The sequence below is a fragment of the Balaenoptera ricei genome, chromosome 4 (genome assembly GCF_028023285.1).
Source record: "Balaenoptera ricei isolate mBalRic1 chromosome 4, mBalRic1.hap2, whole genome shotgun sequence".
Classification (NCBI taxonomy): domain Eukaryota; kingdom Metazoa; phylum Chordata; class Mammalia; order Artiodactyla; family Balaenopteridae; genus Balaenoptera; species Balaenoptera ricei.
In genome coordinates, this window is record NC_082642.1 from 93820666 (window position 1) to 93838295 (window position 17630).

The following is a 17630-nucleotide window of genomic DNA, read 5'->3' on the forward strand; positions in this document are numbered from 1 at the left end:
TGTTAAGTTTGTCTGGAGTTGAGTTGGGTTTGAAGTTTGTTGTTGGTATGGTTAACCTCAGTGTACCGTAGACTTCAAATTTCTCTAATGATAACTTGTGTGGGCTATTTGCCAGGGTGTTTCTCCAAATGTCTGCTCTACACCTGGCTTCATCTCTCTCTGCTTTGAGTCTTCCCTTTGAACTGCTCCCCAGAAAGAATCTGTCTTTTGCAGCTCTCCTAGCTGTATTCCATTCTTATCTTACTTGATGCTTATCAGAGTGGTTATGGAGGAGGGGCATGAGGAAGGCAGAGTTCTCTGATTCTCTAATTGTTTCAGTTTTAGTCAGACATTGTGAACCTGCTTCCTGTGGGCCTTCACTAAGTGTTCCTGTCCCTCCTCCAAATCAAGTGCTAGGCTAGAACCTATTCCTGACTTTTTCCCAGGGATGAACATGGTTTTCCTGCTTTTGTACCCGAGCGGCAACGGGCTTCCACAAGTGCCCTAAGGATATAGTTTTTGTTTTCATTATCCCTGCAGATTAAGCCTTTTGTTCCATATGGGAGACAGGATAGATGGGTTTGGGCAGAGTTTCTGCAGCAGTTTCTAATCTCCATCATCCACCCATCCCTGTGAAGAAAATTTCCACAGGATTTTCTCCAGTTTTCCTTGTGAGCTCCCGATGACGTTCTCACAGAAAAACGATGCAAGCCAGGGGCTTCGCTGTATCACACTAACCTACACTCAGTCTTTACAATTAATTGTTACAATTTTCCAGCTGATTCTTGTTACTGATATGTGGCATCTGGAGGCATCTGCCCCAGGTAATCAAATGCTCGCATCCTGTTTTTCCATATAGGAGCTTGTCTCTCCCTAAATTTTGGGTTATATTTTTGCCCTGTCATAGCAGTTCTTTTAAGAGTTCTTCATTGGTTTGCAGTTTGTCCAGCATTTTCTTGTTGTTAGGGTGGGAACAACTGTCCTTATAGCTTTCTACATCTTCTGAGGTGAAACCAGAATTAATCACTGTAATTTTTCATGTACAATTTCTGGGGCTCAACAAAAATGACCAGACACACAAGTCTGCTGAATACAAGGTCAGTATACAAAATCAACTTAATGTCTATATACCAACCGCAAATAATAGAAAATAAAATTTTTTTAAGGATACAATTTGCCATCAAACAATATCAATAGAAATAAACCTCATGAAGATGTGTGGCATTTCTACCAAAAAAAAAAAACCCTTAAAAATTGTTAAGAGAAATTGAAAAATATAAAAATAAATGGAGATATTGGAGGGCTCAAAATATAAAAATGCTCAAAATATAAAACTCCCCCAAATTGACCTACTGATGTAAGGCAATCCCAATTAAGATCCTAGCAGATTTTTCTGGAAATTATCACACTGATTCCAAAATGTGTGTGTCAATGCAAAGAGCTAAGAAAAGTCAGTTTTAAGGAAAAAATGAGGTAGAAGGACTTGCTCTAGCTGATATCAGGACTTGTTATAAAGCTCTAATTAAAAGAGTATAGATACAGAGGTAGGCAAATAAATAGACCAATGGAAGAGAATAGAGAATCCAGAATCAGAGAGACACATGTATCAACACTTGACTTTTGGAAGAGCTAACACTGCTGAGCAGTGGATAAATAAATTAATTTTCAATAACTGGGCTTGGTCAATTGGATCCATATGAGAAAAAGAAACTTAACCCACCCTGTACTTCACAACTTAATTCAATGTGGGTTATAGACTGAAATGTAAAAACCAAAATATAATCCTTCTAGGAGACAATAGAGGAGAATATCTTCATTACCCTAGGGAAGGCAAGTATTTCTGAAATAAAATACTAAAATATTAAGGACATTAAAGGAAAAGATTTTAAAATTTATAAATAATAAATTATTAAATAAATAAAAATATTTGTTCATCAAACAATATCATTAAGAGAGCAAGAAGGCAAGTCCTACAAATTAGGAGAAGATATTTTTAACCACGGAAAGGACCATATCCAAGACACATAAGAAACTCCTAAAAATCAAGAAATTAATAGAAAAATAAGCAAAAGATTCCACCAAAGCCAAAAATAAGATATCCAAAAGTCCAAAAGGCCAATAAACATATGAAAGTTTACTAGTCATCTAATCAACTTCATTAGTCATCAGGGAAATGCAAATTAAACCACAATACAATACCATTACACACCTACCCGTAGAGCTATACTTGAAAAGACTGTCAGTTCCAAATATTGCCAAGGATGTGGAACAATTAAAACGTTCATACACTGGTGGTGTGTGGGTAAATTTGGAAAAAATCTTTGGCATTTTCTACTAAGGTTGAACATACGCTTCCTCTGCTGGTAATCTATTGCTGCATAATAACAATATTGTTTCAGTGACTTAAAATAATAAATATATATTCTCTCACTCTTTCTGTGGGTCAGGTATTTGAAAGTAGTTTAGCTGTAGGGTTTTTGGCTCAGGGTCTCTCATGAGTTTAGTCAAGATGTCAGTTCTTTGGAAGACTTCACTGCAGCTAGACAATTTCCTTCCAGGATAGCTCACTCACATGGCCACTGGCAGGAGGCCTTACTTCCTCAGTGTGTGGGCCTCTCCATAGGACTAGCTAAGTATCCTCATAATATCGCAACTGCTTTTCCCCCAGAGGAGACAAGGAAGAAACTGTAATGTCTTTTATGACCTAGTCTTGGAGGTAACACGGTGTCACTTCTGTTATTTTATTCATTAGAAGTGAGTCACTAAGTCCAGCCTACTCTTGAGGGTCATGGATTTAGGCTCCCCCTTTCGAAGACAGGAGGGTCAAAGACTTTATGGACATATATTAAAATCACCACACATACCCTATGACCAAATAATTTGACCCTGAATTATAGAAGCAAAAAAGGGTGGGTGTATGGCCCCCCGAACATTTACAAGTATGCTTATAGCATCATTATTCATAATAGCCAAATTGTAGAAACAAATCAAATGTCTATCAACAATAGAATGCATAAATAAATTGTGGTATATTCTAACAATGGGAAACTATTCAGAAATGAAAATTAGTAAACTACAGATTCATAAACTACAGGTACATGCGAAACCATAGATGAATCTCACTAATTCTTTTGCTCACTAATATTGAGCAAAAGAGACAAACTCCAAAAACTGTACTACATTATTTCCTTTATATAAGTGTTAAAAGAGGCAAAACCAATCTACAATGTAAGAAATCAAGATGGTGGTTACCTTTGAAGAGGAGAAAGGAGGGAATGACTACGAGGGGTAATGAGGTGGAGCTTCTGAAATGGTGCTAACTGTTCTGTAACTTGCCCAGGGTGGTGGTTGCGAAGGTGTGTTTACAGCGTGATGGTTCAATGAACCATACACCTCTTATTTGTGCAGATTTCAGCATTGTTTTATACTTCAAATTAGGAAAATTTTAAAAAGATACCAAGGAAAGAAAAGAATACTCTTCAGGCATAGACAAAACAGGACTTTGTGCTGAATTTGGCTTTCAACTAGCCAGTTTATAATATCTGCTTTAGACCAGGGTTGCTAAATGTGATCTTCAGCAGGCCTCAAGGCATGTGGGTTACAGTAGCCTTTGGTGGTAGCATAAATCTATTCCTATAGAATTTGGAGTTGTTGAATGTTGGTTCTGGAAAAGACCTTCTGGATCATTTGATCCAGTGATTTTTCAAACCGGCCTCTCTGGCAGAGGCAACCCCTTAGATATTCCACAGAACAGTTTCTCAGAACAGTTTAAAAACCACTGATCTAGTTTAACTCCCTTGTGCTACAAATAAAGAAACAGGCTTAGAGAGTGTGTGTTACTACTGTGTTATAACTGTTCAGAGTTATACAGCTATTACTTGGTGGTAATGACCTGAGATTCACTGCCATCTGAAGGTACCATATTGTGCTGCCCTGATGGAGAAGCCAAAAAATGGGAAAGTTACACATCTCAGGATCATAGTCTTTGGAGTAGAAACTCTCCTATTCTGTCACTCAAGGTGGCGGCAAAGCAAAGTTACTAAAGAGAAGCTGACATAAGAGATGTGTTGGAAAGTGTTTCATTTAGGGACTGCGCTAGGGAATACCCTGTTTGGTAACAAATATGTGGGGCATTCTTTTACCCAGCTCACCCTTCAACTAGCTTCTCAACTCTGCCTGCACATTGGAACCACCTGGGAACTTAAAAAAAAAATACTCCTTCCTGGGCCTCCCCATAGACTAATTGAACCAGAGTCTCTGAAGTGGGCTGGAAAGAACTGGATAGTCTGACCCTCATTGAGCTTTACCGAGATGTGCATAGAGTGAGCTCATCATCTTAGAGGAGCTCTGAGTCTGAATAGCAAACTGGGCCTTGACACAAGAGGAAGAAACACTAGAGAGGAAAAAAAAATCCCTCTGGTGGTAGCAAAACTCCAGGCTTTCTGCCTTTGTTGCTATGACCTGAGGACATGGACCTCTTCTCTATGGCTCCAGCCTCAGGAATGCAGCCCCATTCCCCCAGCCACCCCCCCCCCCAATTCGTCTCTGGTTTCTCTCCTTATAATAAAATATTGAGAGAACCAGATTCTTAGCTTCTCAATGACAAGTGCAATTAAAGTACATGGGTCTCATCCTTTGGCAGAACATGGAGTCTACCCCTTTGCTCAGAATGGGCAGAACCCAGGAGGACCCTTCTCTCAGGGAGGTCACCCTCAGAGATGCATTGGTTCTGTATTCCTCTGTCCAGTCAAGGGACCCTAACATCTTCCTAATCTGGGTTCTTCTCACCTTTGAACTGTAGAATGCCAGAGCTGGGAGGGACCAAGGAGGTTATCTCATGCAGTTTCCCATTCGATAGATAAAAACATCTAGGCCCAAAGTGACTTACATAAAGTCACACTGAATGCCAGTGGAAATGTCATGAGACAAACACACTTGGTCTGATTCTACACCCACTGCTCACTCTCTTTTTTTGTCTTGAAAGTATTTTTTAAATACCTAAGATTCCAAAGGTACAGAAAAGCACACAATATAATATAATCTCACACTTATACCACCTAAATTTAACTGATTTTACCTTTTTAGCATATTTGTTTCAAATATTTAAAAAAAAATAAAATGTTACAGATTCAGCTAAAGTCCCTTCCAACCCATTTCTCTCCTCTCCCTCTCTCAGGAGTAACAACACTCTAATACTGGTGAATCCCATTCCCCTGAATGTTTTTATACTTCGTTCTACATATATATGAATCTTCTATAACACTACACGATATTGTTTTGTGTCTTAACATTTGACAAAACAGTATCTTGCAACTTCTTTATTCATATAACTTTATATCTGTAATGTTCATCCATGGTATAGATCTAGTTAATTCATTTTAACAGTGGCATATTATCTCATTCCATTGATATCCATCCCTATCTTATTATTTCCCTCCAGTAGAAAGTTGTTTCCAAGTTTTGCACAAATTGCTTTGCAGTGAACACCCTTGCACATGTATCTGTGTTCACAAGAGTTGAGAATTTCTATAGAGTGGAGACCTAGAGGGGAAATCACAAGATCCTAGGATATGTTCACCTTCAACTTTATGAGGCTTTGTAAAATTGTTCTTCAAAGTAGTTGAACCAATTTACACTTCTCACATCTTTACTAATGCTTATTTGGCTCAGACTTTTACATTTTAACCAATTTGTCAAATATGAAGTAGCATTTGTTGTTTTAAATTTCCAGTTTTTGATTACTAGTCAAGTTGAGCATCTTTTAATATGTTTAATACTGAATCAGATTTCCTCTAATGTGAATTGCCTGTTCATCTCCCTTACCATTGGATTGTCTCCTGCTTACTTTTTAGGAGTTTTAAAATATTTGTTGGTTATAGTTTTTTTGCCTTTTAAATGCACAGCAAATATATTTTTCCAGTTTGTGGTTTGTTTGTTCACTTTGTATATGTTGTCTTTTGTTTATAGAACTTTTAAATTTAATTTAGTCTTATGTATCAGTATTCCTTAATGAATTATTCTTTTTGTTTTCTGTTTAATAATTCAGTCTTTTCTACAAGGTCATATGGGTATTCTATATTTTCTTATAAAAAATTGAAATTCTTACCTTTAATATGTAGATTTGAATCAGTTTGGAATTTTGTATGCGGTATGAAGAAAAGATACACCTTATCTTTTAATACAACAGACACTAATTGTCCCAGCATCACTTACTTAATAGTTTATGGTTGTCCCATTGCATTGTAATGCCATCTCTGTTATATATCAAGTTCCCATTATTATGGGTGTCTATTTCCAGAATCTCTGTTACGTTCCACTTGTCTGTCTATCTATATGCCAGTGCCACGTTGTTTTAATTGCTCTAGCTTTATCATTTGAAGAGGCAAATTCCCTCTTCCTCCTAATTTTTCTTCAAAATTATTTAGCTACTTATCACCCTATAATTTCCTTTTAATCTTAGAAATGGCTTGTGAAGTTTTACAGAGATTTTTTTCAGAATTTTGTTAGAAATATATAGAATTTGATTAACTGGGGAAATATTATCATCCTTAGTGATATTGAGTGTTCTTATCTATGAGCATGGTACATCTTTGTATTTATTTAAATCTTTAAAAAATGTCTTCGGTACCTTTTTTCAAATTTCTTCATAAAACTGTTCCACATATATTTTTAGATTTATTCCTAGTTACTTTATAGATTTACTGCTATTGCAAATGTATATTTTAAATTCATTTCTTCTAAATGGATATTGTTGGTATATACAAACACCAGTGACATTAGTATATTGACCTTGTTTCCAGCAATCTTTCTTGTTAGTCCTTATATATAATTTATAGATTCTCTTCAATGTTTTGTGTAGATAATCATAATGTAACATCTTTATCCTTCATTTTCAGACTTTTACTTTTTATTTTCTTATTATACTAGTTATAATATCCTGTAAAATGTTGACTAGGAATGGTGATACTAAATGTATTTGTTCTCAAACTCCTTTTACTAGATTCTACCACCTCCTGCTTTTAGCCCTACTCCAAGATAATTGTCTTGTTATATCCCACTAATCCAGGAGGTTTCTCAGTCCCTACTAACCCAGACCTCCCTATATAGTTGTGCATGTCCTACTAACCTAAACTAACCAGATCGCACTTAATAAAGATGTCCAACCCTCCATAGGATTTTCATTTGGATGGTCCACTATTCTCTCAGGTGCAATGTGTTTGAAGTGATTCAAAACCTTTCTATATATCTGTGTTCTTTAAAGGCATCACCATCCACCCAGGCTCAATAGTCAGAAACTTATATTCTTCTCTCAATTCCCACATCTAATTTATCACCAATCTTGTCAATTCTATATTCGAAATATCTGCCCAAGTATTCTCTCCTCTCCATTCCCAACACCAACGACTGGCTTAAGCCCTCAGTATCTCCCACCCTGACTATAGTATCAGTTTCCTAACTGGTCTCCCTGCCTTTCATCTCAATTCTCACCTACCATTCTTCTTACTGCTACCAAGTTTATCTTTCTAAAATGCAAGTCTGGTCATGCCTCGCCCAGCTTAAAACCCTTCACTGGCTTCCCAGTGTCTATTATATGAAGTCTTAGTAATCCAGCTGGTCACGCAAGGCCCTTTATTTACCCTGGCTAGCTCTCTAACATACTTTCCTACCACTCCCCACCTTGCTCTATAGTCTAGCAGAACTCAAGTGCTTATAATTCAGCTATGCTATTTCCTGGTTCCATGATTCTTCACATGCTGGTCTCTCTGCTTGGATTACTCTGGCAAAATTTTATTTGTTTTCAAACCCAGATCACATGTCACTTCCTCCAGAAACTAAGGATTAACAGCTCAACAAATATTTATTGAGCACTACCTATATGCCAGGTACTATGCTATATGCCAGGCATACAAAGATGAATAAGACATACTCCAAATGGTGCAGCATCAGTTGGTGACTTTCTTTCCTTGCCCTCCTTTACCTTTAACGCCTGAAGCATAATTTTTATTTACATGTTCTTTTCTTTTCTCCATTCTTGATAAATACACATATAGATGTAGAAATGTCACAGTATTCTCAAATACAGATGCATATGCACATATAGACTCAGTATTCAGAACATTCATGGATACAGTTTCAACTAGGAAGTGCAATTACAAATGGTGAGATCATAAGCTCAGTACTTTGTGGTCAGAGCCTGGACCAGTCGACACAAAGAAGCACAGCATAACTAGAGTAGTAATTAAGGCTGTGTGCTCTGAAGTCAGGTTGCTTGAGTTTGCATCTCAGCTCTATTACTTACAAACTGGGTGGCCCTGGGTAAATAACTGAATCTTTGTGCCTCAAGTTCATCAGCTATAAAATGGGGTCAATGATAGTCCTTGCCTCATAGTGTTGTTGAAAGAATTATTGAAGTTAAAACAAAAAGTGCTTAGAATAGTGCCTAGCACAATGTAAGTGTTTAATAGTAGTAGCTATTATTATTTTGCAGATGAGGACACTTTTGTCTCAGTCAGTATCAGCAGGTCAAATGATTTTTACTTCTATATCTAGCAATGAAAAAACTATTTGTTCTGAGCCAAATGTATACTCTTACTTAATCTTTGTTGAATGAATGGCACATGTTGGCAAAATGACTGGCCCAGGAGAGCTCATGGCAGTGGAATGGAGTTTTTCTTTGTCTGGAGCTAAATGGCATATGTGGAAAGAAACTGCATTAGCACACGCTGATAGAGTCAACTATACACATTGAGACGTAACTAGGTGAGAGTGTATGGTGGTATAATAACTAAGAGCACAAGATCTGGAATTAGATTGCCTCACTTAGACTCATAACTCCACCACTTACTAGCTTTGTCACCTTGGGCAAGTTACTTCTTTGTATTTCAGCTTCCATTCCATAAAATGGAATTGATAATAAGTTCCAATTTCATACAGTTGTTGTGGGAATTTAATGCGATAATGCATGTAAAGCACGTAGAACATTACTTGGTACATAATATGTAATAAGTGGTGAAGAAAAAAAGATGCACATAGTAGACAGAGGACCATATAAAGTTAACCTAAGTGTTCACTACAAGAGAAGAAATGGAGGTAGATGTTCAGTTGAATGAGTGATTCTCAAGAGAAAATAAGGGAATTTTCTAATTCTACTACACTTGGAATAACCTTTGTTAAAGTCATTATTTTGTTGTTGTTGTTCCTATGTAAGCCTCAACGTATTCCCCCAGTTATGTTTGGGTTAGACCACCAGGCTTTCCCAGAATATGTTCCATGGGACATCTGCCCTAAGATATGTATGAGAAAAAAGGGTTTTGTGGTTGAACAATGCTGGGAAATGCTGCATGACATATTCTCTTGGAAATTCAAATGTATATTAGCACCCTAAGGGGTTGATAGGTCCTGGAAAAATGTTTCATTTAGTTTAACCCAGCATTTCTTGAATATATTTGATCAAAGAGCCCTTTTTCCACATACAATTTATTAACATTCCATGGAACTACCGTTCCATGGAATAAACATGGAGAAATGCTGACTTCAGTGAATAGCAAAATGACCTTAATACCAAAGCAAGGGCTAAGGGAGGTATAGGTGTGGGAAGGAGAGGGCTCATACTTTTTTAGACTGGATTGAAAATTTCCCTAGAACAATTCTCAAAGCCAGGAATCACACAAATCCCTCAGGGTCACAAACTCTCAAACACATACAAGGTTCCTGGGAGCACGTGCAGGGTCCCTGGAAGGCGTTGGGGGAGCACCCCTCACTCACATTGTATCCTGCTGCTCCTGCTGTGCTGGGATCCCACTGCGGAAGATCCAAAGGCTCCTAAACACACTGTGCCATCTGCCTTTGGCCATGCACTTCCTGATTTTACTTCCTACTTTTTAGAAGAGAAGAGGCTACAAGAAAACTATTTAAAGTGGAGAGGCCCTATTGGGGAACCAGAGGCCAGACCCAGGAGTGGAGGGGGGAGGAGGGGATTTGGAGAGAAGAGACTGGGTTGAAACCTCCAGTCAGATTCAGGACAAGGATGCTCCTCTGGGTGGAGGCGAGATGAGGGACTCCGGTAGTGCCAAGCGAAGAGGAGCCTTCCTGGCAGAGCAAAACAGGATATACACTTAGGAGAAATAATACTGACTTCTAAGGTCGGTGAGCAGAATAGGAGGTCCCTGAGGGCAGAAACCATGTTCAATGCATTTTTATAACTATTTTCTTCAGGGAAAAGGTGGTGGCTAGGAGGAGGGGGGAATTGTGTTTGTTACAGAACGGGGAGCACAGTGAGAAATCCCTGATAAAGGAGAGGTGTATAAGGTGGCTTGCTGTCTATTTATATTGGCCAGTGTTCATGTCACTTTCCAAATTAATGTCATTGGTTGGCTGGTTCCTGAAGGCAACTGTGCCTTCCTCCTCTGATTTGCTTTACCCCTTACTTCCTACCAAGGAAGAAGGAGAGACTGGGAATACATCCTAGGTGGCCTGGTGCAAAGAGGCCTAGAATCTTTCATCTTGGGAGGCTGAGGTCTGTGAGGGGCTGCTGAGCTGCATTCAGGATGGCAAATAATAAGGCCTAAACCAATATTAACGATGCCTAACTATGGATGGTGGGAGCAGGATTTTTTCTTACTGCCATTAATTTATATCTTTTCTAACTTTTCTATAATGAGCACCCTTTTCTTTTATAACTTGGAAAATTAGGTCTATTTCTCTAGTTCACACCCCACCATCTTTATTTATAGAAAACCTGAACAATCATTACACATAAACTTTCTATTAGTGTGTTTTTAGTGGGGAAAAAAAAATGTTTTCCAAGCACGTATGAGTGAATGGAAACATACGGCAGGAAATACTCCCTAGAAAGTTATATCCACATAATTCTACGAAGAGTGAGGGAGAAATTTGCTAGGGGTAAGATTTCCGAAGAACTTCTGGGGAAAATGGTAACAGGCTCTTATAGGTGGGAGGCAAGAGTGGCATGAGATGGTGTTTCGGCGAGGAGAATCACTTGGCAGCCTGCCTGGGGGCGGTGGCAGGTAGGAAAGGTGGCCGCGGGCCAGGGCGGGGCGGAGCAGGAAACGGCGGCGCGCGGAGCGGGAGGCGGAGCCGCGGGGAGCTCCCAGGTGGACTGGAGGCGGGCGGTACCTGCCCGCGGAGCTGGACCGGTCCTCCTGCCGCGCTGCGCGCAGTGAGCGGAAAGCGGGGGGATTCTTTGGAGAAGCGGTGCGCCCTGAACCGGCCGCTGATGAAGACAGACACAGTGTCCCTGGAGCCCCTGAGCTGAAAGGGACCGGAGAGGGCCGGCATGGGCCCCGAGCTGCCCGCACCTTGGCTGCTGCTCTTCACCTGGCTCCCAGCAGGTGAGCCGTGGGAAAATGGGTCCCACCCGGGGCCCAAGGGGAGAGGAAGCCATTGTTGCCTGGCCTTGCAGAGCTGGCCACAGGCAGGACAGCGGAGGCCTGGGCCGCGCTCAGGTGGCTCTTGGCACGGGCGCCAGGAGTTGCGGGGACTGAATCGAGTTTCTGCCTGTGGGAACCTGTTGTTTTCTTCTTTTATTAGCCTAGGCCCTTCCGAAACAGGTGCAGCTAAGGAAGAAGCCAGGAGCCTCTGGGCTTCTCCTCCTGCTCTTTAGGCACTTCTTGGTCTCTAAAGCCAAAGTGATGGAGGCGGAAACACCACTCTTACAATTCCTAATTGTAATTCTTAATTCCCACTTCTGCCCCTGGGCACCCCATCCTCAGAATTAGGACTTTGTAGCCAGCAGTCATCTAGGTCAAAAGAATAATAAAAGAAGACTTACAGACAAAAATCCCATTAGGGTATAAAACCCAATCCTTAAATCACCAGCATGATGTTTTAAAAGCTGCTCTATTTTTACAAAGACTATTGAACGCTCAACATTTTTCAAACACAATGATTATAACCAAAGGGTATATTCTTTTTTTTTGGAATTTTATTTTATTTTTATACAGCAGGTTCTTATTAGTTATCTATTTTATACATATTGGTGTATATATGTCAATCCCAATCTCCCAATTCATCCCTCTTTCCCCCTTTGGTGTCCATACGTTTGTTCTCTACATCTGTGTCTCTATTTCTGCCTTGCAAACCGGTTCATCTATACCATTTTTCTAGATTCTACATATATGTGTTAATGCATGATATTTGTTTTTCTCTTTCTGACTTACTTCACTCTGTACGACAGTCTCTAGGTCCATCCACGTCTCTACAAATGACCCAATTTCGTTCCTTTTTATGGCTGAGTAATATACCATTGTATATATGTACCACATCTTCTTTATCCATTCGTCTGTCGATGGGCATTTAGGTTGCTTCCATGACCTGGCTACTGTAAATAGTGCTGCAATGAACATTGGGGTACATGTGTCTTTCTGAATTATCGTTTTCTCTGGGTATATGCCCAGTAGTGGGATTGCTGTGTCATATGGTAATTCTATTTTTAGTTTTTTAAGGAACCTCCATACTGTACTCCATAGTGGCTGTATCAATTTATATTCCCACCAACAGTGCAAGAGGGTTCCCTTTTCTCCACACCCTCTCCATCATTTGTTGCTTGTAGATTTTCTGATGATGCTCATTCTAACCGGTGTGAGGTGATACCTCATTGTAGTTTTGGTTTGCATTTCTCTAATAATTAGTGATGTTGAGCATCTTTTCATGTGCCTCTTGGCCATCTATATGTCTTCTTTGGAGAAATGTCTATTTAGGTCTTCTGCACATTTTTGGATTGGGTTGTTATTCTAATATTGAGCTGCTTGAACTGTTTATATATTTTGGAGATTAATCCTTTGTCCATTGATTCGTTTGCAAATATTTTCTCCCACTCTGAGGGTTGTCTTTTCATCTTGTTTATAGTTTCCTTTGCTGTGCAAAAGCTTTTAAGTTTCAGTAGGTCCCATTTGTTTATTTTTGTTTTTATTTCCATTACTCTAGGAGGTGGGTCAAAAAAGATCTTGCTGTGATTTATGTCAAAGAGTGTTCCGCCTATGTTTTCCTCTAAGAGTTTTATAGTGTCTGGTCTTACATTTAGGTCTTTAATCCATTTTGAGTTTATTTTTGTGTATGGTGTTAGGGAGTGTTCTAATTTCATTCTTTTACATATAGCTGTCCAGTTTTCCCAGCACCACTTATTGAAGAGACTGTCTTTTCTCCATTGTATATCCTTGCCTCCTTTGTCATAGATTAGTTGACCATAGGTGCGTGGGTTTATCTCTGGGCTTTCAATCCTGTTCCATTGATCTATGTTTCTGTTTTTGTGCCAGTACCATATTGTCTTGATTACTGTAGCTTTGTAGTATAGTCTGAAGTCAGAGAGTCTGATTCCTCCAGCTCCATTTTTTTCCCCTGAAGACTGCTTTGGCTATTCAGGGTCTTTTGTGTCTCCATACAAATTTTAAGATTTTTTGTTCCAGTTCTGTAAAAAATGCCACTGGTAATTTGATAGGGATTGCATTGAATCTGTAGATTGCTTTGGGCAGTATAGTCATTTTCACACTATTGATTCTTCCAATCCAAGAACATGGTATATCTTTCCTTCTGTTTGTGTCATCTTTGATTTCTTTCATCAGTGTCTTATAGTTTTCTACATACAGGTCTTTTGTCTCCTTAGGTAGATTTATTCCTAGGTATTTTATTCTTTTTGTTGCAATGGTGAATGGGATTGTTTCCTTAATTTCTCTTTCTGATCTTTTGTTGTTAGTGTATAGGAATGCAAGAGATTTCTGTGCATTAATTTTGTATCCTGCAACTTTACCAAATTCTTTGATTAGCTCTAGTAGTTTTCTGGTGGCTAAAGGGTATATTCTTAAAGTAAGCAAATTGCTAAGTGGACAGAGACTTCAGAAAGTGGAGCTCCAGGTGTTCATGAACCAACCATGCAGTGTGAGTAGCCAGGATACTGAGGTGGTCAAATAATACAGACTGCTGTATTTGCCTGGCATTCGTTAAGTGGAAGCCTACCTGCGTGACACATTTTAGAAGCAAAGAATGCTGAACACGGAAAAATCCTAAGTTCAGGAAGAAATACAGTTTACATTGTGACATATACACACATATATGAGATTTATAAAATAAGAACAAAAGGTATACACACACACACACACACACACACACACACACACACAACCAGTTACTATGTTGATAAAAGAATAACAAATTAACATTAAATATTACTTTAATAACATTTAAATTCATAGAAAGTAATCCCCAAATTAACAGTATTAAATAGAAAAATCCAGTAAGTTGATTTTCTCAAGACCCACTGCAAACTGAGGTATGAACTTTGGAAAACCCTGCATTAGAACGTATTCATTTTGGTCTGTCACCTTGTTCTCTTCTGTTTCTAAAGAAAAGTCAACCCAGCTCTCTGATTAGCATCCAAGTTTCTGCAGTTGCGAAGTGTGGGTCAGTAGAGAGATTATGTCAGATGTGGGTACTGGCTAGTTGGTGTGGCTTGGGGCCTCTGAGGTCAGGAAGTCCTGTGAAGTTACCACAGTCTTTATGTTTGGAGCTGTGGAGAGATGGGTTGTCAGAGGGTTTTGTGCGTGTGTAATTCTCCAAACTGTTTTTCCTTAAAAAGAAAGAAGTTTTTATCACACAAGTGAGATTTGCTTCTTAATACAGAGCCTTAAGTTAAGGCTAAAGTAAGTTCCTATAGCCCTTTGCATTATTGGCTAATAGCTCTGGTTACCTTCATCCAACCTCAAAGTTTATTCCTGGAATGAAAAGTTTAGATTCTGCCCCCTGCCCCCCCACTGCCAAATTCTAAAAGGTTGTGTGTTGTTTGTGCTTTTGTGAATATTTAAAAAGATCTTAGAGGGGTGTTAACTTATAGATACACGTAGCTATCAACTTATATTATTCTTTGGGAAATCAGACAGCTGACATCTAAGGGACAAGATTCTTAGAGAGCATCTAGACCAGGAGCTTTCCCTTGGTGGTGGGGGTGAAGGTTGGGATCATACTGAAGACCTAATGACATCTTGGTCCCTGATACAGTAGATAGTAAAAAGTAGAGCTTCTCAGGTGATGGATGGGGGACTGTCCACTCGACTCCTCCCTTGCCCCCCACCCCCCTGCCATGAGGCTCCCTGAAGTACCTCCCAGAACCCCAGTGCTCTGCGAACACAAGTAGAAATCATTCCCAGTCCTTGTCTTCCCCTCCCAGCCAGTTTTACAGATAAGGAAATCTGTGTCCCAGGAAGTCAGGCGTCTCAAGTTGACACAGTGGAGTTGGTTTGAGAGCTGGGACGACGGGAACCCTGGCATCCTCACTCAGTCCATTGCTCTTTCACCTATTTCATACCATGGAGCAGGTTTGTTTTGTCTAATTGAATCCTGGTAGAAATAGAAATTGACTACCTCCTGGATGTGTAACCAGATGTTAATCATTAAACCTCTTGCCTCAACAACAATGCAGTGGGATGAGATGCTGGGTAATTACTGTACTGTCTGCCTAAGTTTCTTTCAGCCTAATACTTTATTTCATTATTTGAAGTCCTTAGGGGAGAAATAAAATTGTGTGTTTTAAGAGTTAGGAAGACTCTGATCATGTCTTGTCTTTCTCCAGTCCTCGTTTCTGGATCTTCCAATCTACAAATCTTAGGGTAAGGTGAGGTCAGAGGAAAGCATTCTACACTTTCTTCATTTCCCAAACCCAGTTAATCACCATGTGCTATTACTTAATCCCAGCATCTTAACCATCTCCTTGCCTCTAGGCTGCTACCTCTCTGCCTAGTTCCAACCATCCTCCACCCAGATGATGGGTTAACCTACCTGGATTAATCTTTCCCACCTTCACTTGAGTCCTCCAAGAACCTCTACTGGATCCCCATAGTTTATATGAGTGGATTAAAGCTCTTTGGAATTCAAGGCTCACTCATTATGGCCTCACTAACATGGGCAGCCTTGTCTCCACTGCTATGAGTATGCTCTTGTACCCCCTCTCCCCCCAACATACACCCTTCTTCCTTGCTTTTTCTCTGGCCATATTACAAATGGTTGACTTTAACCATTTGTTTTCTGTACTTTCAGAGCACTTAAAATTTGTTCCAAGCAGCTTAGCCTGTCTTGTATGAATTTATTTGTTTGTTTATTCAGCAAAGGTTTAATGCACACCATGTGCCAGACGTACTCTCAAACAAAAGCAGACACGGCTTTGGTCCCCATGGTGCTTATGGTCTAAAGGAAATACAAGCAAATGTAGAAATACAACTATGATAGGGACCATGAGAAAGAGATACAAGGCACCACAAGAGCATATAATAGATGGATTTTGCTCATTCAGGAGGCTCTTCCTGGAGAAATGATGCTTACACTGAGAGCTGAGGGGTGATCATCCCAAACAAATGAATAGTATGTGCAAGGCTGCTGGATAGGAGCTCAGTGAGAATGAGAGGTGGCAAGAATATCAGTGTGACTGAGAGGAGGAAGCCACCGGACGTGTGGTGGAAAGGAGGCCGGGGATAGGTAGGACCAGATATGCATGGCCTCATGGGTCATGGTAGAAGGCTTTGTATTTATCCTAAGAACAATGGACAGCTTTTGGAGATATTTAAGGAGAAAGAGTTGGGAGACGGGTGTGGAATCCACATGGAGGAAAACCAGAGTATGTGCAGGTACCAGTTAAGCTGAAGCAGTATGCAGGCTGGAAGTGATGGTAGCTTGTGCTAGGGTGATGGTGACGATGGAGAGACAGAGATTCCAGAAATACTTAGGAGACAAATAAACCCAATTTGATAATAGATTTTATATGGAGTGAGGAAGAAAGAGATGTCAAGGACGATTCCTAGTTTTCAGTCTTGTCCATTAACTGAGATGGGAAATAGGGAAGAAGCCCAAGTTTGTACAGAAGGAATAGGATTTAGATTTGGGGCCTGATTTAGATTCTGAAACAACCAAGAAGAGCTATGAGGAGGATTTGGACCCGTGTGTCCTCTTGGCTCTTATTGTACAGTAGTAGGATTTGTTATTCAAAGCTCTAGCAGTTTCTAAGCAATCCTATAAAGCTTAGCCATGACCAGAGGTACCTTGTTTATCTGTTTACTTATATATTGTTGACTTTCCCCAAGAGTATAAGTTCCAAGAGTACAGGGACCTTGTCTCTCTCATTAGCTACTTTACCCCCATCATCTGGAACAGCACCTGGCTCATAGTAGGTATTCAATAAATGAGTGAATGAGTGACCTCTGAAGGCCCAGGGCACACAGAAATTTGTCATTCTGGTGAGACTTCAATTTGCATGTGCTCTGAGATTAGCATGTGGGGACACAGATGAGTCACTGAGTCACAGACACTGAGCGTCTGACTTTGGGAAACCCCGAGCATCTGCCTCTCAACCAGGTCTTGTTGTCCTCTACCCCTAATAACCAAAGGATATCAAATTCAAACCACCTGAGGGGCTATTTTTTTCACCTAGTAGTTTATCAGAAAATTTTTAAAGATTGATATTTCCCCTGTTGGAAGGATTGTGGTGAAACATGGGAGTGTCACACACTGTTGATGGGAATATAAATTTCTTTCCTGAATTGTCTATTGAAATATAAAAGCCTTATCCCCTTTGACCCAGCAATCTCTCTTTGAGAAATACATCCTACAAGAATAAAAGCATGCATGTGAAGAGATACTTTATATAATATAAA

General features: G+C 39.7%; 1 protein-coding gene across 5 annotated transcripts in view; it reads left to right on the forward strand.

Annotated features, from left to right (window-relative positions):
- Nucleotides 1-10976: 10976 nt before the first annotated feature.
- The window catches only part of ILDR1 (immunoglobulin like domain containing receptor 1), a 78369-nt gene continuing 71715 nt past the window's right edge, over nucleotides 10977-17630 (forward strand). Inside the window, exon 1 of one of the 5 annotated variants that reach the window (XM_059921002.1) lies at nucleotides 10977-11330. In XM_059921002.1, the coding sequence (XP_059776985.1) occupies nucleotides 11276-11330 (55 nt within the window). In that variant the 5' untranslated portion in view covers nucleotides 10977-11275. The remainder of the gene's footprint in view (nucleotides 11331-17630) is intronic. The other 4 variants (XM_059920999.1, XM_059921001.1, XM_059921004.1 and 1 more) reach the window with 4 other exon arrangements.